The 27,013-nt window shown below is 47.9% G+C and overlaps 1 protein-coding gene across 1 annotated transcript in view; it reads left to right on the top strand.

Moving 5' to 3' along the window:
* CABLES1 (Cdk5 and Abl enzyme substrate 1) overlaps positions 1–27,013 on the top strand; it is a 112,489-nt gene that overhangs the window by 54,650 nt on the left and 30,826 nt on the right. The window contains exon 4 of the mRNA XM_021097743.1: positions 16,348–16,425. Within this exon, the coding sequence (XP_020953402.1) occupies positions 16,348–16,425 (78 nt within the window). The remainder of the gene's footprint in view (positions 1–16,347; positions 16,426–27,013) is intronic.

Consider the following 27,013-nt stretch of genomic DNA (forward strand, 5'->3'; position numbering starts at 1 on the left):
CAGGCCCAGAGCAGGCACTCTCCGGCTGGCCAGGCTCATCCCTGCTCCAGCCCCAACTTCTGCCCCACTCAGCTCCACCCAGCTCTGGGGTCTCCTTGTGACCAGCACAGTCCAGCCTCTCAGACAGCAGGCTGAACCCCAGACCCACTCGCTGTTCTGGACCCAAAGACCTTGGTGTCTTGACTCCTCCGACCCCAGGTCTGCAGACCATGGGGCAGAGGCACGGTGTCAAGGGGGACTTGGGCTCCAGTCCCAACAAGGACTAGAGCGCAGGGCGTGAAATGAGTATGAGTGTCGGACAAGATTCCAGCGTGACCTGACTGAGAGTTTTAAGCAAGATTTGAGATAGGAAAAAATATGTATATATAAATATAAAAACTGAGAGCCAAATACAATAAAAGACAATACTTCTGTCATTCAGAAAACAAAAAGTCCAAGTTAACTTCATGATCTGTAATATTAAGGAAGCTGCTTAGAAATAAGCCTCGGGGACAAAAAAAAGAAGATGAAGAAGAAATAAGCCTCGGGGTTTCACTGGCCCTGTGTTCACCCACTTCACTTAGTGACATTAAACAAATTCCAGCTGCCTGTGAAGCCAGCCTCTTCTGTAGAGGGTGCGGCCCCGATGGAGGATGGCGTCTGTGTTAAGTGGAAACTGTCTTCCTCTGGAGCTGGCGTGTTCTGGGAGGCTGGCATTGGGGACTGGCTAGAAAGCTTTGTGTCGGATCAAGAGCAGAGAACCACGCCAAGAGCATTTGGGACTCAGGCCGCAGGCTCTCAGGCAGGAGGAGCAAAAAAGGATGGAGCCGGACAAGGACTACAGACCCCATGATGGGAACTTCGCCTCCACTGTTAAAACCAGGCAGTGTGGTGGGTCCCTCACTGGCCTGTGGTGTTTTCTCTCCCAGCAGGTAGGAAAGTGGTGAGGGGAGCTGGCACCCTCTTATTCTACTTCTGCTTTAACACGAAGACAGGTTGGTGATGGGACTGTGTGGGACTTGACAGTTATGAAAAGAAAGCAGTGTTTGGGTTTTAGGAAGACAGATCTCAGAATGTTCAGACTCAGAAGCAGATTCTTGTGACTGCATCCTATTGCCTAAAGAGATTATAACATTAAGAGTATCATAAAGTGGAGTTCCTGTTGTGGCGCAGTGGAGAAGAGTCCGACTAGGAACCACGAGGTTTCGGGTTCGATCCCTGGCCTTGCTCAGTGGGTTAAGGATCTGGCATTGCCATGAGCTGTGGTGTAGGTCACAGATGTGGCTCGGATCTGACGTTGCAGTGGCTGTGGTGTAGGCTGGCAGCTACAGCTCCAATTAGACTCCTAAGCTGGGAACTTCCATATGCTGCAGATGTGGCCCTAAAAAGCAAAAAAAAAAAAAGAGTATCATAAAGTGATAATGGGTAACATCACTGAGTGCTTGAGTGAGTGCTTCCTGGGTACCCAGACTCTTAAGTACTTTATAGGCTTTATTTCGTTAACTTATTTTAGTGGGTACTTGTTAAAGTATACTAAAGGAGAGACCTCTTATTTTTTCTTCAAGTTTTATTGGGCTATAATTGACGTACAGCACTGTGTAAGTTTAAGACATATAGCATAATGATTTGACTTACAACATCATGAAATAATTACTCCATTAAGTTTAATAAACATCCATCCTCTCATATAGATTCAAAATATAAGAGTTCCCTGGTGGCCTAGTGGTTAGGATTCAGCGTTTTCACCACTGAGGCCCAGGGTTCAATCCCTGGTCTGGGAACTGAGATCCCACTTCGAGCTGCTGCAAAAAATTAATATTTAACTAATTTTAATTAATTTATTTGAAAATTAGTATTTAATTTTCAAATAAATTAAAAAAGAAGAAAAGGAAAAGAAACAAATTTGTGATGGAAACTCCCAGCATCCACTCTTGACAGCTTTCATCCATAATGTTCAGCAGGGTTAATTACATTCATCACACTGCACATTCCGTCCTAGTACTTATTTAGGTTTATACCATTTAACCGCTTTCATCCAACTACCCTTCCCCCATCCAAGGGCCCCCTACCCCCTAGAGAGACCTTTTAGATGAGTTCAGTCTTTAGGACTCTATTTCAAGGAATGGAGAGACTTAGAAATACAAATAATCCTTCAAACAGCCTCATGAAGAAGGGATTACCGTGGTTGTGTTAGGCAGAATAAATGCCCCCAGACATGTCCCTGTCATGTTCTCAGGACCTGTGAATGTGTCACTTACGTGGCAAAGGGCACTTAAAAGTCGTAGATGAAGTTGGTGTTGCTCATCAGCTGCTCTTGAGATCGCAGTGTTATCCTGGATTATCTGGGTGGGCCCAGTGTAATCACAAGGGTCCTTAAAAGTGGAAGGAGGAGGCAGGAAGAGTCAGTGTCAGAGTGACAGGATGGGACGGGATGGGATATGAGAAAGACTCAGATGTCCATCACTGGCTTTGAAGGTGGAGGAAAGGGCCACGAGCCAAGGACTGTAGCAGCCCCAAAGCTGGAAAACGCAAGAAAATTTTCAAGTCTCTGGTGGGAAAGAGCTCCAACACCTTGATTTTAGCCCTGTGAGACCCTTTGCAGAGTTCTGACCTCCAGAATTGTTAGATAATTTTGTGTCGTTTTAAGACCCTAACTTTTTGGTAATTACTGCAGCCATAGGAAGTGAAAACACCCATTATCCTGGTTTACAACTAGAGCACATGACTAGAAGGTGGGGGGCCTGGTAGGAATGCAGATTCCAAAGCTCATCTCATAATTGAAGTGGGGAGGGGTGAGAAATGAAGGTCCAGATGCTGTAAGGCAGCATATTGTGGTGGATTTTCAGAAAACTCTGTTGAATTTTGATGTTTTAAAAATTATCTGTTAAAAGCCAATGACTAAGGAATAGCTTGAGCAAACTTTTAAGATTAATTTAAAAAAAAAAAAAGAAAATTGGGACATTCATACATTGCTTGTGGGCATGTAAAGTGGTACAGCCACTATGGCAGATAGTTTGGTGGAAAACAGTTAACTCAAAAAGTTAAACATAGGAGTTCCCATCATGGCTCAGTGGTTAACGAATCCGACTAGGAACTATGAGGTTGTGGGTTTGATCCCTGGCCTTGCTCAGTGGGTTGGGGATCTGGCGTTGCTGTGAGCTGTGATGTAGGTCACAGACATGGTGCAGATCCCAAGTTGCTGTGACTCCAGTGTAGGCCGGCAGCTATGGCTCTGATTCAACCCCCAGCCTGGAAACCTCCATGTGCCGCAGGTACAGCCCTAGAAAAGACCAAAAAAAAAAAAAAAAAAAAAAAAAAGTTAAACATAAAGGAGTTTGCCCTGTGGCACAGTAGGTTAAAAAAATCTACTGCACTAGCTCCAGTTACTATGGCGGTGCAGGTTCTATCCCTGGACTGGTGCAATGGGTTAAAGGATCCAGTGTTGCTACAGCTGCAACATAGGTCAAAACTTGGATTCAGTCCCTGGCCCGGGAACTTCCATATGCCACAGGTGCAGCCATTAAAAAAAAAAAAAAGTTGAACATAAAATTAGCGTATGATCCAGCAATTGCATTGGTAGGTATACTTAAAAGAACTGAAAAGAGGAATTCAAGCAGATATTTTCACACCAGTGTTCATGGTGGCATCATTCTCAGTAGCCAAAAGGAGGCAACAACCCAGGTGTCTATCAGCAGATTATGAATAAACAGAAGTGGTGTCTACATACGGAGGAATATTACTAGCTATAAAAAAAGAACGAACTGCTGATACATACTACAGTATGTATAAACCCTGAGAAATGTTATGCTGATGGAAATAAGTCAGACACAAAGGGCCAGACACAAATGTATGATTCTCTTTATACAAAATATCCAGAATAGGTAAATCTATAGAGATAGAAAATAGACTAGAGGTTACCAAGGCCTGGAGGTAAGGAACAGAGTTTCCGTTTGGGGCAGTTGAAAAGCTTTGGAAACAGTGGTTATTGTTGCACTGCATTCTGTGTGTACGTCTTGGCACTGAATTATACACCTAAGAATGGTTAAATGGCGTATTTTATATTACATCTGTCTTCCCATGATAAAATAAAACACTGATGATAGCCATGGAGCTTTTAAAACCATATTCAGAAAAGGGAGGGAAGGGACGGTAAACTTCTTGGAGCTGATTGTACAGAGACAGAGCAGAGTCAGCTGCTGGGCTGGCATTAGCTTCGTTAACCATTGAACGAAGAAATGGGGACTGAACAAAGCCAGGTGTTGGGCACACACAGGTCCTCAGCAAGACGCGAGCACCCAGCAGGTCCTTAGCAAGTGTTTGTGAAATAAATGAATACAGAGGCCTTACATTTTAAGTGAGTTTCAGTCATTAGGACTATATCTGGGAATGGAAAGAATTTGTGATCTTTAAATACAAATGATTATGAAGTGCCGTGGAGAAAAAAGTTCCGAATTGAGTACCAGGCACACATGGCCTTTAAAAAGTCAAAAAGAGGAGTTTCTACTGTGGCATAGTGGGCTTAGGATCCGGCATTGCCATATCTGTGGCTCAGATTTGATCCCTGGCCTAGAAGCTTCCATTTTTCTGCGGACGTGGCTGAAAAAAGTCAAAAAGAAACGGAGATGATAGCAGAGGATAAGCCCGAAAAATCGTAACCAGCAAGCCTAGTGCGGATTGCTGGCAGAGTTTCGGAATGGACTGCTGCTAAACAGATGGTTTGCATGCTTTCAGAAAAGAGCGGAGGTGGCCACGGTCAACATGGCTTCAACTGAGAAAGAGTCAAGTTAACTTCTTCTTATTGATGGAATAACGAGGCTAGTACATTAGAGGACCTCCACGATGACACTTCCTGATTTCAGCAAAACATTAGCCTGTTCCTCGTAATAGCATCTCCCAGGGATGCTGGGTGACCAGCTGGGGAGCCTGGTCACAGCTGAAGCTGGTAAACCAATCTCTGTCAGCCAGAAGGGGAGCGTGAGAGGACCAGCACGTGCTCTTCCCTTGAGCATCATCTCTGCAGCTCGAAGGCCAGTAAACCTTGTCATGGACGACGTGGAAGACCAAAAGCAGCAGGACCAGGAGACCGTGTTCCAGAGAGAAGGCTCAGTTCTTTCAACAGCTCCCTGAGGTTAAGCTTAGCAGGGATAAATGTAACTTTTGGAGGCAGATAATCAACTACAGTACAGGAAAAAGACTTCAGAAGTTCATGGGAAAACTATCTTGGACTCTAGACGAACAGTGTGCTCCCTAGAGGCTGACAGTGTGAAGTCACAGAGCCACAGCAACGCCAGATCCGAGCTGCGTCTTCGACCTACACCACAACTCACGGCAACGCCAGATCCTTATCCCATCGAGTGAGGCCAGGGATCCAACCCGCAACTTCATGGTTCCTAGTCAGATGCGTTTCCACTGCGCCATCACGGGAACTCCTGCAGTACATTTTATACTAGTTTTCTTTGCCTCTTTAAGTATCGGTCCTGCTTGAGGAGAGTCAAGTTCTTGGCAGAAGTTGTGAATTTCAGTTGTAACAAAGACGTTTTAAGTAGAGGAGCACATTCTGGTTTTGTAACTGCCTTCGAGAATGTAGAAGTGTCACATTTATATTCTGTTGACTGATCTGCTTCATGGAATTACACACTAGTTGGGGAGACAGACAATAGGCAAGTATATGTGTCCTCTGAGAGATGGGATAGAAAGCTACGTGGGGCGGGGCATTGATGGGGCAAGAGGCTTCCCTGATGGGGAGACCTGTGAGCAGACATTCCCAGCGGGGAAGAGCATTCAGGGGTGGATGGATCAGCAGCTGCCAGGGCTGGAATGTAAGGAGTGTGCGCGAGGAACTGTAGGAAAGCCGAATAGGTGGATTCATCAGAGAGAGAGGGAGAACAAGATGTGCCTCACCCCCCCATCCCCTGCCCCCCGAAGTCCTGGGAAGGTGGCTTGTGAAGACGTCTGCTTTCACTGTGCAGGAGGTGGGAGCCATGGAGGGTGCTCAGCAGAGGATCGACGTGAACTGCTTGCCTTTGAACAGGAGCACTCTGGCCAACCAGCCATCAAGGGCAAGCATCACAAGTGCTCTTTGGTAACTTTATTCTTATAGAAAATTAGAGGAGGGTGTCTATTGGGTATTATCTTCTAAAAATGAATTAATTTTGATATGAATTTCAAAAAATGATGTAGAGGAGTTCCCTTGGTGGCTCAGTAGTTAACAAATCTGACTAGGAAGCATGAGGTTGCGGGTTCGATCCCTGGCCTTGCTCAGTGGGTTGGGAATCTGGCGTTGCCATGAGCTGTGGTATAGGTCGCAGACGGGGCTCGGATCTACCATTGCTGTGGCTGTGGTGTAGGCCGGTGGCTACAGCTCCGATTAGACCCCTAGCCTGGGAACCTCCATATGCTGCGGGAGCGACCCTAGAAAAGGCAAAAAGGAAAAAAAAAACGACGTAGAGTCTTTCAGATTAAACTCTTGACACATGTATGAGCAAACTCTTTGTCATGAAAGAGAGGGGACCAGGGCCCTGTGACACAGTGTCTGCAGTGGGCCCTTGAGCATCCTGATGATGGTGGCTGGGGACAGGGAGCTGCCACTTTGTAGAGAAGAGCCGGTTACCGGTCCCGCTGATCTGTGTCTTCACCCTGAGCCCCGCTGTCTGCTGGGTGAGGACGTTACCAGAAATGAAGACAGACCTTGGTCCTCAGGGAGGAGATGCCCTTGAAAATGACAAACGTCATGAGGCCAGCTGGTGCCAACAGAGAGCTGCTTGCTGGCCAGATAGAACTGGATCATCGGAACGAGGTGAACATGAAGACCAGCCAATGGCCAGAGAGTGGCCCTCATTGTCCTTTGGAAGAGGACTTCTCTGGGCACTTGCAGCTCTCAAGATGCAAAAACATTTGTTCTCGAGAGCGATGGGAGACAAGGGCCCTGGTTTCAAGTGGGCAGCACCCTCCCCACAGGGATTATTTCGCATCCTTTTGAAGTCATCTGGTTTTCGAATGTCAGCCAGGTACACAAGCGGTGGTGGCCACGTCCCCGGGCAGTGCCCCCTCCTGGATCAGCTTCAGGAATCGTTGTATTCCGAACAGAGAAATTCTCTTCACAGTGAGTGGACTGGGCTGTCTTGTCCCTTGACAGGGATTTTCAAAGATGTGGAGATGAGAGTGGACAGAGAAGCAAGCTGCTGTGTTGGCTCTTTCAAGTGTGAACTCAGTAGGAAAAACAAAAACATAAAAGATTTCAGCACCTTTTATCTGCTTCGTAACGTAAGATGGTTTTTTTTTAAAAAAAAAAAGTGCAATAACAAGGCAAGTCATATCCTTTTGGTTTTATATAGAAAATTTTGGAGCGAACGGGGGAAATGGGTAATAACTACATAACGATCTTGTTTGTCATCTCATCAGTTCCAATCTGTCAGCTTAGTTTCATTTGAAAAATGAGTTGGAGGAAGTGGCACGTTTTAAAAAACAAAAGAGCTACTGACAAGCTTTGGACAGGCCTTCTAGAAAGAAGAAATATGTCATCGCCTTTTCCCCATGAAATGATCCAGTCTGATAGATGTCGAGCATCCTCTGTGAGGTCCGTGCCACATCTGCCTTCTCCCAGAGCTTTTGTTCTTTCTTCAAAGACTCCATTCCCCCAGCAGCAGGAGGCTGGCAGGAAAACATCTTTATCTGCATCATCATCGGTGTCTATAACCAGTTGTCAGCAAAACCTCAGTCCTGAAGGACAGCGACTTCAGGCTGAAGGACCTCAGACTGAAGGAGCCTTTAACAACCCCCAAACCTCGCCAAGATTCCTGGGCTCAGCTTCTCCTGCCACCAAAGTGTCCCCCAGAGCCGATCTCACACATTGCTGTCCCTCTGCTTCTTCCTTGGTGCTGTGAGCCATAGGAGGAGAGGAGGAGCAGGGGCCACAGACCCTTATGTTAGCTTTTTTTTTTTTTTTTTTTTTTTTCCGGTCTTTTGTCTTTTTAGGGCCACATCCACAGCATATGGAGATTCCCCGGCTAGGGGTCCAATCGGAGCTGTAGCCTCTGGCTTGTGTCAGAGCCACAGCAATGCCAGACCCGAGCCATGTCTGCGACCCACACCACAGCTCATGGCAATGCCGAATCCTTAACCCACTGAGCAAGGCCAGGGATTGAACCCGCACCCTCATGGTTCCTAGTTGGATTCTTTTCCACTGCACCAGGATGGGAGCTCCTTTTTTGGGTTTTGTTTTGTTTTTTGTTTTTTTGTTTTGTTTTATTTTGGTCTGCATGAGGCTTTTAAGAGAAATTATTTCCAATCATAAGCGACCATGCTTGGTGCTGCTGGTGTGCAGATGAACATTGCTGAAAAGCTCTTGGCCTGAGAATGCTGGTCGCCCCTTTTCTAACCAGTGCAATTTCCAGGAAATAAAATGAGTCACAGAAGAAAAGGATGAAGGGCTGGGGAGAACTTTCTCTTGGTGGTTACATTTCAACTCCCTGGTTGGTGAGAGGGCCCTAGGAGCCTGGGGGGAGACCAGACCTTGGTCCCCCCCAGCGGTACATGGCAGCTGGGGAGAAGCCATCATTAGGGCTGCAGATGGCTCAGGGCTGGGGCCACATTCAGGACACAGCTACCTGAGCTGTGCTGGGAGAGCAAAGATGAGGGGACTTCCTAACCTCTGTGCCACTAGGCTCAGCTTTAACACCTCCTATCTCCTTGTTATGGGCTGGATGGGGTCCCCCCCCCAAATTCTTATGCTGACCCCCAATCTTAGAATATGACCTCATTTGGAAATAGAGTTGTGACCGGTGTAATTGGTTGAGATGAGATGAGATTGTGCCAGAGCGAGGGGGGTCCCTAATCTATAATCTGACTGGTGTCCTGATAAAAGGGGGAATCTTGGAGACAGACATGCACATGCAGAGATCTCCTCGTGGCCTTGTAAGGGCTGGTGTCATGCTGCCCCAGGCCAGGGAGTGCCCAGAAGCTGGAAGAGGTGCCAGAAACAGATCCTGCCCTCAGAGGAAGCCTGGTCTCGAAACCCTGGGCTCTGGAACTGTTCGAAGATTGACTTCTGTTGACTGAGCCATTGCCCCGGAGCATGGCATGTGGCACCTTATCACCTCAGCCCCTCCCACTCGCACGCTCCCTTGGCCTCTGTCACCACAGTCATGAGGGCCCCTAAGCTCAGGTCCTGATCTGCTGAATTATTTACAGTAACTGCTTGGTTAAGAGAGGAGGTTAGTAAACAGTGGAAAAAACACGTATGTAGGTTAAACACTGTGCTTTAATTTAAGGCATGTTGGCCGTCACCTGTTCCACAGCTTCTGCTGCCTGGTCCTTTTCTACCCCCGGGGCTCGATGAACAGAACCTGTGGCATCGACCTCACACATCACCCTTCCCACCCATGGTTGCCGGGTCCAGTTGGATTCTTGAAAGTGACCCAAGAAACTAAGTGCAGAATCTTTTTGGATTTTCACAATCTTTTCCTTATCTCTTTTTTTTTTTTCTTTTTACTGCTGTACCTGCAGCATATGGAAGTTCCTAGGCCAGGAGTCAGATGAGAGCTGCAGCTACCAGCCTACACCACAGCCACAGTAGCACGGGATCCAAGCCGAATCTGTGACCTGCTGCAGCTTAAGGCAACACTGTATCCCTTAACCCACTGCGTGAGGCCAGGGATCGAACCCACATCCTCACAGAGACAACAACAGGTTTTTATCCACTGAGCCACAAAGGGAATTCCCCTTTCCTTATCTTCTATAGATGTCTCACCCTTACCTATTTCAACTGCAGGTTTTCTTAGTGACTTGCCTTGTTTGAAAAAATTTTAAAGCAGTCACTGCTATTTTTTTTTTTAAATACAAAACAACCTTTCTTTCTTTTTTGTGTTCATGTATCAATAGTTTGTGCAATCTTTAATAAACATGGAGAAGTGTAACTAACAAATACAACTGGCACAAACAGGTGAGAGGCTTCCAGACCTGATCTTTTCAAGTATACAGCTCAGTGTGGGCATCTTAGAGAGCAGCCTGCCAGCCTGAGCTTTGGGTGTGCTGCAGGTGTTGGTCAAAGTGATTTCATGGAGGGGAGGGGAGACCCTAGTTGATCAGGTAGGGGAGGTCGGCGAAGAGAGACTTAGTTCCTCCAGTTGGCCTTCTGCTCCCCCACCCCGAGCCTGGACTCAAGCCAACACCTCTGCCAGCATATCTTCTCCTTGTTGCCTGTTGCCCCTTCACCCTAAGGTTAGTCAGTGTAGCTGTCACTTCCTCCAGGAAGCCCACCAGGCCTCCCTCAGTCTAGTTTAACTGTGCCTCTGATGTGCTCGGTAGCGCCCCTACTCCCCAGTCGGGGGAGTGACATCCCTGGGTACCTGTCTTCTACCCAACCCTAAGCTTTGTGGGGATGAGCCCTTGCCTGTATCACACGGCAGCGGGTCCCTGGCACCGAGCACAATGTCTGGCACAGAGTACGTGCTCTGAAAATATCTGTGGAAGGGAGGGAGGAGGAGAGGAAGATCCTATAACTTGTTTCCCAGAAGTCTTCCCTCACTCCCTGGACTGTAGGACCAGGTACACCTCAGCAGGTAGAGGGGGCCGCACTGTCGTTGCAGTGACTTAGCAGTAACGGAGGGGATCGTGGAGATAGTGATGGTGTTGGCAACACGATGAGAAGACTCACGCCTCCCCGATGCTTATGCCTCCGTCCTGTGTTAGTGGGCTACTCAGCATAGAACTTCACATGCATTCTCCCACCTAATTTGTGCCAGCTCTGTGTCCCCCAGGCTCCCTGGCTTGACGCTCTGTGTGGCCTCAGAAGGCACCACGTTGGTCTGTTTCTCTTCATCCTGGGCTCTGTGTTCCCTGTTCTCACCTGTCAGGATCCCACCCCTCCACCCACCTGTCCTGGGCTCCAGCTCTTGCTCGGGTTTCTAGTTCGTTCAGCTCCTTCCCTCCTCCCAGCTCCCCAGACTGGAATCGTGGCACTGAGCAGCATGGGGCCCAGAAAGTGGCTGAGGGCCAGCTATATTCACTCTCTGGGACTGCCTTGCAAAGTGCCACAAACAGGCTGCTTAAAAGAACAAAAATGGGAGTTTCTGTTGTGGCTCAGAGGTAACGAACCCACCTAGTGTCCATGAGGATGCAGGTTCCAGTCCTGGCCCCACTCAGTGGGTTAAGGATCCAGCATTGCCTTGAGCTGCAATGTAGGTTGCAGATGTGGCTCAAATCCTGAGTTGCTGTGGCTGTGGCATAGGCCTGCAGCTGTACCTCCGATTAAACCCCCTAGCCTGGGAACTTCTGTGTGCCGGGGATGCAGCCCTAAAAGAAAGAAAGAGGGGGGGGGGAGGGGGAGAGAGAGAGAGAGAGAAAGAAAGAAACAAACAAACAAACAAATACACACTACCACCACAACAAAAATGCATCCCTGCGAAGTTCTGGAGACCAGGAGTCAAGGTGTCAGCAGGGCCATGCGCCCTCTGAAGCCTCTAGGGAGGGATCATCTTTTGCCTCTTCGAGCATCTGCTGGCAGTTCTTGGCATCCATGAGTTTTGGCTGCGCTACTCCAGTCCCTGCCTCCATCATCATGTGGCCTCTTCTCTGTGTTCAACTGGGCGTCTCCGGTCTCTCTCCTTATGAAATCCAGCCTTTGGACCTAGGGCCCACCCTTATCCATTATGACTTCATTCTAACTGATGACATCGGCAAAGACTGTATTTCCAAATAGGGCCACATCCGCAGGGGCCGGGATTAGGACATCAGCATGTATCCTGTGGGAAACACGATTCAGCCTGCAACACCAGCATTGTTAAGTGTGTTCATTCTTGCTTCCTGGGCCTGTCATGTAAGGGGATGAAATACGGGGTTTGAGAATGCATTTCTACATGTGTGTCCAGGTACCTAACACAGACCCCTGGGCCACATTCATGTAGCACTCTTCTCACCCACCACTGCTGCAAATGTGATTTTCTTTGCTCTAACTTTTGAAGTTGGTCACTTGTTTTTCAAGTCCTTAAGTGAGTATCTTGGCTATCATGGAATATTCCACCTGGAAGAGATCAAAACGTCATACAGCCAACAGAGGCTCCCCAGGGTTCTGGAACTAGAACAAGAGGCCAGTTTTTGGCATAAAAGAGAGCATTGAAGGATCCTGGATGGTGTTAGACGTTGTCTGGTGGAACAGTGTCAGCACGGGGCTGAAGGGTTGGAAGCAGATGCAGGGAAAGGGCTCCATGGTCCCGTATCAGCCGTGAGCCCCCTTGGGCACCTTCACGCTCTTACAAGCACTCTGGTATCTCACGGGCCAAGGGTGCCTTTGGAAGCTACGTGGCCTGAAGCTGTTAAGCTCCCTCATACCAGAAACACTTTCCTAAGCCTGGAAATGAAGCTCCAGAAAGAAAAAGACCCTGTTCCAAGAGCAGAGCCTGCTCAGCCCTTCTCGGAAAACACTGTGCATCAAGAGAGAGCCCTGCCCGCCTGAGCTGCAGCCCTAGGGAGCTCTTCCTCCTGCTGTTTTTTTCCCTTCTGGCAGATGTTTGTATGGAAATGTGATCTTTAATTCCTTAAAGACCCATCTCCCTGGAGTTAATTCCTCTTTTGAAGTCCTAATCTTTTGTGTAATGCTTTCTGGTCATCTTGACTCCTAGTGAAGTGTTATATGTTACAGATGGGGAATTCTGCGGGCTTTCTGCATGACATTTGGGCACAGAAGACGATAACTATAGCGGCGGAGGGAAAAACATGGTGAATTTCCAAAGCCCACTGGAAATGGAGTTTGGCCGTCCTAACGTCATTCCTGACAACGAGCATCTGATTTCATTCTTCCACAAATATACTCAAAGGAGGCACACAAATCTGATTTTCTTCTTGAGCATCTCAGTTATGATGGATGTTCCCCTGATGCTTGGGAAGAACAAAGCTGCAAATTCATGTGAACCCCTCTGGCTTCTGGACACAGCAGTTGGTCCCGCTGGACCCATCTTGAGATTCTCGCTCTTTGAAGGCGCTAGTGCAGGAAACAGTCACAAACTTGACACTTGTTGATACATGTCTGCTCCTGCTAAGAATTCAAGTCCCACCCAACTCCAAAGCTGTTTCAGGAAACATGTAGGATGTATTCTTGGGAGCTCCATTGGCTCCTTTCAGCTCCCCAGGGCATGGACAGCCGCAGACCTGTTGCAGAGCTGCTGTGCAGGTCTCTGCAAGGATTCCTCCTCTGGCCCCTGCAGAGAGTGGGAGTCTGGGCGTGGTTGGACCCAAGAAGGAAAGAAAAGTGCCCCAAGTGCGGTCTTCCTTCCTCCCCTCCTCCGCCCTTCCTCCCCTCCTCCGCCCCCTCTCCCCCAGCTGCTTGAGAATGGCCAACCAAAGGATCAACCCTCCTGGAATCCTTGGCAACCGTCCACCTTGTAGTTGCTCCGTTTGAGTAAGGCTTTTTTTTTTCCTGAATGAGACCCATGCTCCCAGCCTCTCCTTCACCTCAAAGGTGAGGACCACACAGCGTGAGCACCCGATTCAAGTCACGTGCCCTTCGCCAATGGGCACATTGTGGTTGAAATTTTGGAAAGAAAGCTTACATATTACATGCATTTATATCCTGTCCTTCCCTTAGTCTATTAAAAATGTCCAGGGAGGGAGTTCCCATCGTGGCTCAGTGGTTAACGAATCCGACTAGGAACCATGTGGTTGCGGGTTCGATCCCTGGCCTCACTCAGTGGGTTAAGGACAAGGATCCGGGCATTGCCAGGAGCTGCGGTGTAGGTCGCAGACGCGGCTCGGATCCAGTGTTGCTGTGGCTGTGGCGTAGGCTGGTGGCTACAGCTCCGATTGGACCCCTAGCCTAGGAACTTCCATGTTGCCGCGGGAAGCAACCCTAGAAAAGGCAAAAAGAGAAAAGAAAAAAAAAATGTCCAGGGAGTTCTCATTGTGGCTCAGCAGGTTACAAACCCAACTAGTATCCATGAGGACTCGGGTTCAATCCCTGACCTTGCTCAGTGGGTTAAGGATCCGGCATCACCTGTGGTGTAGGTTGCAGATGCGGCTCAGATCTGCTATTGCTGTGGCTGTGGCGTGGGCCTGCAGCTGTAGCTCCGATCCGACCCCTAGCTTGGGAACCTCCATATGCCGCAGGTGCACCCATTGAAAAAAAAAAAAAATTCCTCAGACCATCACACCTGCTCCTGCATCACCTTTGTCACTTGACTCACTCATGCCTCACCCATCAAAGCATTTAGAATCTGGTACCTAATTAACAATAGGTGTGAGCTATTGTCATGTGTGCCTAAGTAAATTTACTTGGCACTACAGTGGCAGCTCTGCTCTTGTCTCTGTGAGAGCTGGTGTCCAGCTGGGTGGTGTGTCCAAAGTGTATTTAATGCTTGGCCCTTTGCCCTTCAGGCCTGGGAGGCCTCCCCTGGACATGGTGCTTCTGTCCTTGGAGCTGTGACCAGGGTCTGGGTCTGTGATACCTGATGATAAACATCTCCCTGGAGAGAGGAGAGACATACGTCTGTGTGCATGTCACACCTCATGACAGGCCACATGTGCCATCCTTCAGCTGTCCTTGCAGGCCTCTTAGCAGGCCTGTGCATTTTATATTTTTTGTCTTTTGTCTTTTTAGAGCCACACTCATGGCACCCTGGAGGTTCCCAGGCTAGGGGTCGAATTGGAGCTGTAGCTGCTGGCCTACACCACAGCCACAGCAAGGCCTGTGTATTTGAGCACAGAGGTCTGAAGAGGTTCTGAATCCACCAACTCTGGTGAGAAAGCTTACCTCAACCCCAGAAGGCAGTTCCCAGTAAAGATCATGACTATTTAGTGAGTGCATATTACTTGGCTGAAACTGTTCTGAAAGCTCTCCCATAAGGGGATTCATTTACTCTACAGCATTCAATAAGATAGCTCCTAATTGTATCCTGTGGTTTTAGATAAGGGCACTAAAGAATTCGCGAGCTGCCTCAGGTCAGACAGAGGTGACAGAGCTGGGATTTGAAGCTGGGATGTAGCATTGGTCCTGCCTTCCCAGTGATGGGTACCCAAGTGCTGCTCTGAAGCTCAGCATTGCCCAGACTTCATTTCGGGGTGGGGCTACCATATGCAAAACCCTCAGACTGTCTAGAAGAGGAGAGCAGCAAATGCTTAGCAAATGCAGTGCCTTTATGACCAGGGTACTCCTGGAAATGGAAATACGGAGTAGAGGTGGCACCAACAAGGGGATGAGTAACTCAGTGAAAGGGGAAGAAATGCCTCCTGGGGAGGTGACTTTTGAGCTGGGTTTTGATGATTAAATAGGAGTTCACCTAGCATACCTAGTAGGACACAACAGTCAAAAGAAATAGCATGCTAAGGACAGATATCTGAAACAGCGAGGTTTTTTAAAGGTGGGGGTATTTCAAGTACTTGAGCAGGGATGTGATAAAATGCAGGGGGAAATATTGTGTGTGTTAAGATCTGAGAGGCAGAAAGCGCCAGAAGACAAAGGGCCTGGTTCACCATTGGCAGGGAACCTGACTTAATCCTAAGCATGTAGGCAATTTAATATCATAGTTTTAAAACAAGGTCAGAATACTCAAACCTTGATGCAGTTAGTACTGCTGGCTTTCTCCTGGTTTTACTTTTATAACTATTAAAGGAAAAACTGACAAAAGTCGGGAAGCTCTGTATCTGAAGTGTGTGGCCATCATGCTAAAAAATGTTGGTTTTTAATCTCCTTCACTGTTTCTCCATTTTTTCATCAACAAGAGGAGGGCAAAAATTATCCTCAGCTGCCAGAATAAGTGCATTTGAGAGGTTTTTTTTAATGTTTTTTTAAGTGCTTTTGATTGCATAAGAGCTTCATGTAGAACCGTTTCCAGTGGTATCTTTATAGCAAGAACGGAGGCTAAGACGGATTATGTAATTGTCCCCTCCATTTATTCTCAGAACCTAACACGCTGCCAGCATATAAAAATCCCTAATGATCCCAATGGCATCTGAGTGTCTTTCCTGCTCACGGTTTCTGGCGCTCTTGCTCTTGCTTTGTTTACTGCAAAGTAGAAACTGATGGTTTAAATGCAGCATGACGGTTCAGCCAGCCTTGGGCAGCCAGGACTCATCGCCCCGCCTGCTCTGTCTTGCACGTGCCGCCCACAGCCGGCAGTGGATTCCCATGTGCTCCTCAGAGACCCTCGCCCGAGCCTCACTGTGTTAACATTTGAATCGGGAGAGGCAGGCACACTTCTGCTGCGCTGAGCTTGCATTTTGCAAGGAGAGCAGAACACCATCTGTTAGAGGAGGTGGCGGGAGTGTGCAAATGCGGCTGTGAATTCCATGAATGCTTAATTGCTGTAGAATTTTATTTTTAGTTTAAAAGCCTTTGCATTTAGTTTGTTTGTTATTTGTTCTTTATTTTTTTTTTTTTAGAATAGTCCTTATCAGTGGCAGAAGATCCTTCTGTAGTATATTTTCAGTGCTGCCATATCGCGACAGTGCCCAAGTTGGGTATGTATATGCATGCTTGCTTTGTAGTTCTCTGGGTGAAAACATCTGACACCATGTATACACTGTGGCCACCCTTTCCATTTCAAAGAATGTGCCTTGCTTTGACCCTGCAAATTCAGTATTTGTATATTTGAAAGAAACAAAATGCCATTTTCTTTTCAGCCAGAAAGCTTCCTTGTTATTGGGGGGGTGTGCACATGTGCACATGCCCTTGAACACACATGTGTGCGAGAGTGCACATATGTGCGCATGTGCCTGCATGTGTGTCCTTACCACATTGCCTGATGTTCGAAACATGCATTTTGTCACCTCTTCCAATACCGTAAAGCAAGAGCAATTTGGGGCCCACCCATCTCGCAGGGCCTCACTGACTTCTGGAGAAAGGTAGGTCAGGAAAGACTCAGACAAACCATGCGGCCATCCTGTCTCCTTGCGTCTTGGGCTTGGGGCTGGACATGGACCTGCAACCTGGAGCAAACATCCAAGCAAAAAAGCGGTATCAGGAACAGACCTGTGTGATCAGCCACAGGCCAGGGGAATGCACACCTTTCTCAATCAATGAGCCTCTCCTTTTGCCCTGAAAAGAAGTAGGTAAGTGAAGCACGGACCTGGCAGACCCCCTCCTCGTTCTTTGTCCGCAAACTCTGGGCTCTTTCTCCCCCTGCGTCTGACTCACTCACCTGTCGCGTGTTCACTGTGTCCATAGTTTGTCATCAGGGAGCTGCTGGTATTTGGGGCAGGACGGTTCCCTGCAAAGGATGCCGGGAGCATTGTAGGAGGTCGAAGGTCAGCTCCGTTTCTGCAGACTAAATGCTGGGGTTGCCCTCTGATCATCGTAGCAACGACACACGACCACTGCCCCTTAGGGTGGCAGTATGGCCCCTGGTGCTGATCCACCATTTAGTCCTCTTCCACCACTTTCCACAGGCTCTGCCTGGCCAGCCCCGGTCACCATGACCTTTGCTCCCTGCCACAGACCTGTCAGACTCTCGGCCTGTTAAACTCATTGTAGTCCTTATTTTTACACCAGGGAATAGAACATAGTCCTTCGTTATTCATGGAATGCTGACTCAGTCATTTATGCCATGTGTGCCTTAAAGAGCGGGCATCATCATACGGTTTATTGAGCACTTACTCTGTGCCAGTCCTCTTCCCTCTCTGCGTGCTTATGACAGCCTTGCAGGGAAGGTGCTGTAAAAAATGGGACAGCAAATCCTGCAGTTCAGAGGTTCCAGGACCACCTGGGTAGGGCCAGCGGGCTGTCTTAAGTGACTCCTACTCTACCAAATAGAGTGAAAAAAAAAAAAAAAACTTTATCTTTTCAACCTGCTTCAGCCCCAGGTCTGGCTGCCCCTGAGGGCAGGCTCATTTCTTGCAGACAGAAGCTGGTAGCAGCTCATGGACCTGTGTGTCACCCAGAAGGCCAGTTCATTGCTCTATTTACAAGTAGTGGCCCTAGGGCTTAGAATGTCTTGAGTGTGACCGGCCGGTGGGCGCACTTGCAGGGGATATGAAACTTCAGTGGGATGCTGACCGCGGGTAGGTCTTCTCACAGCCAGAACTTGCCTGGGCTTTGCGCTTCCAGCTTTATTTTTCTGGGCTTCCTGGATCTTTTCTTTTTCTTTTTTTTTTTTTGTTTGTTTGTTTGTTTGTTTGTTTGTTTGTTTTTGTCCTTCCCCACAGCATATGGAGTTCCTGGGCCAGGGATCAGATCTCAGCCACAGTTGCAGCCTCTGTAACAGTTGTGGCAATGCCAGATCCTTTAACCCACTGTGCTGGGCCAGGAGTCGAACCTGTATCCTGGTGCTGCAGAGGCACCACTGATCCCGTTGTGCCCTAGTGGGAACTCCCCTTGCTGACTTTTCTGATTAATGTATTCTGTCCTTAGCTATGTTCCATTCTTTGATTTACTGAGCGCTTACTGTGTAACTAGGTCCAGGGGGTAAAGGTAGTAAAAGGATGGACCTTGTTCCTGTCCTTCTGGAACTTGCAACCAAGAGGGGAGAAACACACAAATTTCACAGGGAACTGATAATGACCTATTGAAAAGGCTTAAAATGTTCAGTCAGGTGACTGCCAGATCTTTCTAGCCAAGGACTCATTCGGTTTCTCTAACACAATCTGGCTTCTCCATGCTTTCACTTTTGAAGTGTTCGGGTTGTTTCATTCATGGAAGGTGATCTTGTTTCCAGGTCCTGGGGCCCCTCACTATGGTACCCAAGTACTTGTCTCTATTTTGTAAATAAAACCACTGATCTTCCAGAGTTAAGGTCTCAGATATCAACACTGGGCCAGTGTTGTCTCTGCTGTGACTCAGGTCACTGCTGTGGCGCAGGTTCAATCCCTGGCCCGGGAACTTCCCATGCCATGGGCACGGCCTAAATAAAGAAATCAGTAACTTGCAGGTGTACAGCATTATAGCTCCACATCTGTATGTACCACAGAGTGACCGCCACCGTGAGGCTAGTGACCATCCCCACATCTGACCCTTTTACTCATTTCACTCACCCCAACCCCCTCCTCCCCTAGTAACCAGTGATCTGATCTCTGTATCTGTGAGTTTGTTTTATTTTGTTTGTTCATTTGTTTCATTTTGTTTTGATTCCACAAATGAGTAAAATCATTCATTGTTTGTCTTTCTCCATCTAACGTATTTCACTTGGTATAATAACTTCAAGGTCAATTTATGTTGTCACAAGTAGCAAGATTTTTTGTGACTGTGTGTAGTATTCCTCTGTGTGTGTGTGTGTGTGTGTGTGTGTGTGTATACCACACATTTATCCATTCATCCATCTCTGCTTCTGTATCTTGGCTGTTGTAAATAATGCTGCAGTGAACATAGGGGTGCACATAGCTTTTTGAATTAGTGTTTTCATGTTCTCCAGATAGATACCCAGAAGTGGAACTGCTGGGTCAAATGGCAGTTCTATTCTTAATTTTTTTAGGAACCTCCGTACAGTTTTCCGTGATGGTGGCACCAATTTGCCTTCCTACCAGCTATATACAAGGCAAGGATTCTCTTTTCTCCACATCGTCTCTAACATGTGTTATTCCTTTTCTTTTTGATAATAGCCATTCCAACAGGTTGGACGTGATATCTTTTTTTGAGTTGTGTTTCCCTAATAATTAGTAATGTCGAACATCTTGTGCCTTCTGACCATTTATATGTCTTTGGGAAAATGTCTATTTATATCCCCTGCCCAGTTTTTTTTTTTTTTTTTTTTTTTTTTTTGGTCTTTAGGGCCACACCCGCAGCATCTGGAGGTTCCCAGGCTAGGGGTCAAATCAGAGCTGTAGCTGCTGGGCTACACCACAGCCACAGCAACACCCCTGCCCAATTTTTTTTTAATGATTTTTATTTTTTCCATCATAGCTGGTTTATAGTAGTCTGTCAATTTTCTGCTGTACACCCTGCCCAATTTTTAATTGGGTTTTTTGTTTCTGGATTGTATGAATTCTTTATATATTCTAGCAGAACGAGAATTTGAACTGAAGTCTGTCCAGCCTAGGGCTTTCCATGACTCACTCTGGCTCCCAAGCTCCATAATCACAGAAACCCGTCTGTGAAATGGAGTTTTCACGATATCTGCCTCCTAGAAGTTAATTGAGGTTCACAGGTTCCCTGCGTATGGGACCCAACATAGCCCCGGCACACAGAGAGAGACAGGTGGGTCCCTCCTGTCGAGGCCCCTAGATTCCTTATAGCAAACGAGATGTGGGGGGGTCCATGTGAAGAACTTGGAGACTTGGAGCTTTTCATGTGGGCAAATCCCATACCATCTGCGAGCCTGGGCTTGGTCCTCTCTAGAATGGGGGTGGCAGTTTTCTACCTGTGCCCTTAATTTGAGCATCACTGCATTTTATGCAAAGCCCGTAGGAATGCATCGTTAACTTAAATTACCTGGGAAGACATCACCCAAACCGTCTCTGTTTGACCCCCTTGTGGAAATAAGTGGCCATTCCCATTTTGAACACCTCAGGGAGGTGCTAGCTGGCAGCTGGGGTGGGGGGACATGGGAGGGTTGGGGGGTGTTTCTGTCAGAGCCTGGGTCTCCTCCCACTGCTGGGATGGCCTGGTGTGTTTCAGGAGGCTGTTTCATAGGATGTGTCAGCTCTTCTGCTGGATGGCCCCAGATAAAGAAGCAAAACCAGTGTGTGGGATCCCAGGGCATCCATCACCTTTTATATCCTAGACATGAATAAACTCAGACACACCACCCTCCTTCCCATTTTATAGGTAAGGAAACCGTAGCACAAAGGGGTTAATTTTCTGTAACAAAACACATAATCAGGTCCTTCATAACCCTCAACAGAGAAAACAACATGCCTCTTTCTACAGTCTATCCTCCTTAAGTTCTTATATGAAACTCTGAGCACCATTTAAAATATTGTAATTGTGTGGAGTTCCCGTTGTGGCTCATTGGTTAACAAATCCGACTAGAAACCATGAGGTTGCGGGTTCAATCCCTGGCCTTGCTCAGTGGGTTAAGGATCCGACATTGCCGTGAGCTGTGGTGTAGGTCGCAGACAAGGCTCCGATCCCGCGTTGCTGTGGCTCTGGCATAGGTCGGTGGCTACAGCTCCAATTGGACCCCTAGCCTGGGAACCTCCATATGCCATGGGTGTGGCCCTAACAAAAAAGACAAAAATAAAATAAAATATTGTAATTGTATCAGGATTAAGAAGAGTTCTGCTTATGCTTAAAATAGGTCAACAACAAGGACCTGTTGTAGAGCACAGGGAACTATATTCAGTGTCTTCTAATAACCTATAATGAAGAGAATCTGAAAAAGTATACATATTCATGTGTGTGTGTGTGTATCTGATTCACTTTTCTGTACACCTGAAGCTAACACACCATTGTAAATTAAATTAACTATACACCACAGCCACAGCAACTCTGGATCCAAGCCATGTCTACGATCTACACTGCAGCTCACAGCAGTGCTGTATCCTTAACCCACTGAGTGTGGCTAGGGATGGAACCCGCAACCTCATGGTTCCTAGTCGGATTCGTTTCCTCTGTGTCACTGTTTTTGAAATTTTTTAAGGAGCAGACATCCTATTTATAAATAACTGCCACATCATAATTATGATTTTTTAAAAAACTAATTGGGAAACAGCTGTGCCCAAGTAAAGAAATATGTATCCTACAAATTCTATACATATAAATTTTAAAGAAAAAATAGCCCATGTAACTAATACTTTTCCACTGTAGAAAATTACTTTTATGCTAAAGTTCTGCCTGTGGCCTGGACATAAGTCATAGAATGTCAGGGATGGACAGGACTTTAGAGATGACAAGATTTGGCCTCCCTGCCTCATAGCTCAGGCCCCTGAGTAAAGGAGAGGGGGGTGACACTCACCCACACCCCCAGCAGACCCAGCCACCTCCCAGCCCAGGACTCTGGCCGCCCCGGCCTGCTGACTTTGTGGTTTCCAGCTCCCATATTTTCTGCTGTACTCATGCACGTGGACTAGGCCACATGTGCCTGATTATTCCAGACCAGCAGAACCCTCCCCCCGCCCCGCCAAAGGGGATAATGTACAGTTCCAACTGCAGCGCGAGAAAGTTTTCAAAACAGGAAACTCAAAAGTTCATCCGCTGTGTACTTGAACCTCCTTAACATGGAAAGCATCTATCAGGATGGCCTTATCTCTTTCCGGTTTTGTTTTCTGGCTGCTCGTCCTGCACTGGAGCTTCCCAAGTCCTGCTCTCCTATCTTGGTTTGCCCTCCCTCCCACCCTGCCCCCAAAGCTTTGTTCTTGGCCTTAAATGGAACGGAACACTTGCTTTGGCTCCTGCCATTAGTCGATGAGAGCCGACAGTACAGTCTTAGGAGAGGTTTTTATGACCATCCACCATTTATTCCAACATGCATGAGTTGGGTCATTTCTTCTGCACCTTGTGGGTATGGGGCCCCGCTGGAGGCTGGGAGGGTGCAGGCATGACTAAGACCTGCAGCCAGCCATGGGAACCACCAAACCAAGACAACCAGGGAGCCCCACACAGGCGCTAAGAGCACTTTAACTGCCCCAAATCTTTTTTTTTTTTTTTTTTTTTTTTTTGTCTTTTTGCCTTTTCTAGGGCCGCTTCCCGAGGCATATGGAGATTCCCAGGCTAGGGGTCTAATCAGAGCTGTAACCACCAGCCTACGCCAGAGTCAGAGCAACGCCAGATCTGAGCCGCGTCTGCAACCTACACCACAGCTCACGGCAACACCGGATCCTTAACCCACTGAGCAAGGCCAGGGATGGAACCCACAACCTCATGGTTCCTAGTCGGATTCGTTAACCACTGCGCCACAACGGGAACTCCCTAACTGCCCCAGATCTTTGTCAACATCCACATTGACTGTAAAGCTACAGTTTACAGTAAAAGCCAGGTGTGTGCTTTGTGAAGTCCCTCTATCTCCACCTACCCCTCCAAGTACATTGCCACCCCTTCCTGCCTCCTGTGTAGACATTCAGGTGCTGACCCTGCAGAGCAGACTGCACTCATTCACCACACAAAGTCTGTGGAACCCACTACATTCTAGGCAGCATCTAGAGATCAGTGGTGAACAGGAACATGCCCTGTTCCTCCCACAGCTCACCCTCTAATGGAAGGCGTCAGAAGCAAGCTAGTAAACTAGCTGAGCAGTAAATAAAAGAGCAAACAATCCAGTCCCACGCATTGTGCAGCCAGAGCACAGGGAAATGAGTTGGATGAATCCAGAGGGATGAGGAGGAGGGCTCCCTACAGAAGGTGGCCCTTTAGCTAGATTGCAAGAGGCTGGTGGCAGTGGCAGAGGCAGGGGTAGGGCGGGCAGGCTGGCTGTAGGCTCTGCTCTGGGGCCAGCCGACCCCACAGAGGTCGTCCTGGGAGGGCTCATGCCCAGTGTGTCCCCTGCACCATCAGCACATCAGGACTGGGCTTGCTGGCTCCAGACCAGCAACACGCAGGTGGCTCTGGCTGACAGGTGTGCATCTGGGTGACACGGAACACCATCTGCCACAGGAGGGTCACCTCCCAGGGACCCGGTGGCTGCGGTGCTGGGTGGTGACCTTCTAAAGGCTTTGGAGATGGCCGGTTTACACTGCAGCCTAGGCTTCTCCAAGGGTAAGCCCTAGGCATCTCTGGGCGGAGCCTTGGCTGGACAGTGCTCTCTGTCATTCTCCCACGTGGCTGTTTGTTGCCTGCAGAATAGGAAGTTGTGTGGAGAGAGAGGATCTGGGCATGTTCTCCAGGTGTCCATGCAGTGCAGACCCTCAGTGCAGACCCCGGCCGTGTGCTCGTGACAGTGAAGGGCTGCTCGCTCGAGTCTCCTCTCACCTTCCCAGCCGCACCCAGGCTGACTCACAGGTGCCACCAGGAAGCAGTTCCAGGGCTGGGAAGGGTCTTCTGCTGTCTTCACCCTACACGTGCAAATAAGTGTGCTGAGCAGTTACGTTGGAGGATTATTGTGCACAGCACGAAACAGATGTGATTGGTGACAGGGCTTTTTATAGTTAAGTACGTTTTTTCTTAATACACTTTCTTAGTTCTCAAAATATCGTTTGAAACGTCTTTTTTTTTTTTTTTTTTAGGGCTGCACCCGAGGCATATGGAAGTTCCCAGGCTAGGGGTCAAATCAAAGCTGCAGCTGCCAGCCTACACCACAGCCACAGCAACCTCAGATCCAATTCATGTCTGCAACGTACACTGCAGCTTGTGGCAATGACAGCCCCTTAACCCACTCAGTGGGGCCAGGGATTGAACCTGCGTCCTCATGGATACTAGTCGGGTTCGTTACCACTGAGCCACAATGGGAACTCCGTCATTTGATACTTCTAATCACTGTCCTTTGTCCCCACTCTTTCCCTGAGGGAATTCAGAGTGGTGCCTGTCACATGAACCCACAGGTCCTGTGATGGGCCTGGAGGGGCCCAGGCAGGGTGGGGTACACTCAGACCACAGGCTCCTCACTGATGGCTGGCGTGGCAGGGAGTGGACTTGGGGTTGTTCACAGACAATCCTGGAAAGACAACCCGGTATAGACACTGAGGAACAGCTGGGAGCCCGTGCAGCACACCCCAGGGCTTCTCCTGTTGACACCTCTGCCCAGCGTCCCCCTAGTCATTGCCAGGGATGGATGGCCCTTCCTAAGAACAGGCCTCCTGGCTGAGGTCAATGATCAGAAACAACTTCCCAGGGTGTGGAAGGCCCCCCTGGACATAAGGGCATTGTGGCTGTTCTCCTCAGGGGGTCCCCAGCTAATTCATGAAAGGGCATCTGACATGGACATCTGGCCAGCTAACACCAGGTGCTGGGAGCTCCAGAGATAGACTTTCAAAACTCCAAGGAACTTGGAGACTGTCTAGCCCTGAGGCTTGCAGACTTCTCTTTTAGCTGAAGAAACCATTCTTCCAACACAGGTTTGCACAGAACATCAATAAATAAACCCTGAACCTCAGGGTTATTCCAGAAAAGTGGGAACAGGGACAAGAGGCCCACTCATGTCCACTCCATTCCTCTTGGCCATAGCGTCCAGCGCATCCGTGAGTCAGGTAGAATTTGAGTCCCAGCAAATGAACTAACCTTTCTGGCCCTGGGCTTACTTGTCTAAAAAATTGGCTATATTACAGTAGAAAATTGATAGACACTGTAAACCAGCTATAATGAAAAAAATACAAATCATTACATGTTTTTTAAAATAAAAAAATTAAAAATTGGCTATAATGTCAGCCTCGGCATTTTGAGAGCATTAGGTAGAAAAATACATACGAACGCTCCGAGCACCCCATCAGCCTGCAGCATATACTCATTAAATGTTAACTTTGGCAGTGTGTTCGTCTGGTTGCTGAGCTACTTAATCACCCTTTAGATCTGCCCCAACACAGCAAATCTCAGCCCCGTTCCTAATGGGTTAGCCAGTGAGTGTTTCTACAAACCTAAGGGATTCATCTTCAGATCTGCTTTTCCTTGGTCTTTAAATTGTTTTCCCCAATGGTACATGCTAATTTTTAGAAATCTGGAAAGTACAAAAAATAGAAGGAAGATAAAATTTACTGAGCCCCATCGCAGAGCCATCGTTAACGTTTTGGTCTATTTCCTTCCAGTCTTTTTTTTTTCTCCCTCTCGTACATGTGCTCGTGTGGAATATGACAAGATGATTGTTTTGTTTTGATCTTTCTTGCTGGTGGAAAGAGTCTCTGCCAGATCCCACCTTTCAAAACAAGCTTTGCAAGCTGGTTGCCGAGAAGAGGAACAGATGTTGCCTGTCTTTTTCACTATAACTGTAACATCAAACCTTTCCCATAGCTGTAAACACTCTTCTCAGATTAAGCTTGTAAATTATGCCATTTTCTGGGAAGAGTCCCAGCCTAAAACCAGCATCTCTTCTCTCCACCGACCCTTGCCAAGGCCCGGCTGAGTCTTTTTGCCTTTTATCCACATTAGTCACTGCCTTCTCTTTTCTAGCGTGGATTTGTGGTTTGGCTTGGTGACCCTCCATTTATAAAATGAATTGCAAGCAACGTGCTTGCCTTTCCTAGGTAGGCAGGCCCCACTTGATTAACAGCCCCTCCGCCCTTCAAGGACCACCGCCCTCCTCACGCGCCTCAGCCCTCACCCCATCCTCTGGGCAGCTGTGCCATTGCCATGGGACCAGGCGTGGAAAATCTGGGAGCTGTAAAGGAATCTGTGGGTTCAGAAGTAGAGAGGAAATTGTGAAAAACAGGAACAGCTTGGGAGGAAGGCCCCTGGAGTCCTAAGAAGGAAGAGGAGGCTCAGAGAGAGCGGTGGAAATAATGCAAACATGACCTCCTTTCTGTTGTTACAGTGTCAGCCCCAAACTGGGAAACCACAAGAAACCCAACTTTCTCTTATTTCTTGACCTCTTCCACCCTCTGACCCAGTGCTCCTACAGCCACAGCTCCTGCTTGTGCTGTTGGGCTAGTTCTGTTATATTGAGGGCCGAAAGGGCACTGTGTAGGCTCATCGCTGTTAGAACATCGTGTCTGTGGGAACATGCATGTTGCGCTCCAGAGGGCCGACTCAAGAGCTTTTGGATAAGAACCCACTAGTGAGTGAGAGATGCAGGCCTTGCATTGAGGACCAGTCCCAGGTTTGTCCTTGTGCATCAGGGGGGTGAAATGGGTGCCCATAGGCTCTTATTTCCTGAAACATATGGTCATCAGTAGGTATTTCTGTATGTATGGATCCAACCAGAAGGAATAATGAACCCAGTTAACTTGTGACTCAGGGCTATGTAAAAGAACCAAGTTAGTGATTTCAACAAAAAATAAAAAAGTTTCTGAAGGTGGGTATAGTTACAAACCCATTTAGGTAACCATACCTGATTGAATGACAGTCACTCGGTTAGTTTTACTCAATGTATCAGACGGTGTGATGAAGAAAAGGGCTTCCCAGTGCAGCCCAACGTATCTCTCGGGGGCATGTTTTAAAATAGTGGTTTCCACGTGGCGTTTCTGTCCTTAGCTTTCTGGCATTGGGGCATTTCAGATGAGGTCATCCTTTTGGGTCCATTTCCTGAGTTGATCATTTTGTGACAGGAGAACAGCTTCTTCTATTCTTAGAGAGGGCCTTCAAGCTGAAATGCTGCCT

The sequence above is a fragment of the Sus scrofa genome, chromosome 6, assembly GCF_000003025.6.
Source record: "Sus scrofa isolate TJ Tabasco breed Duroc chromosome 6, Sscrofa11.1, whole genome shotgun sequence".
Classification (NCBI taxonomy): Eukaryota; Metazoa; Chordata; class Mammalia; order Artiodactyla; family Suidae; genus Sus; species Sus scrofa.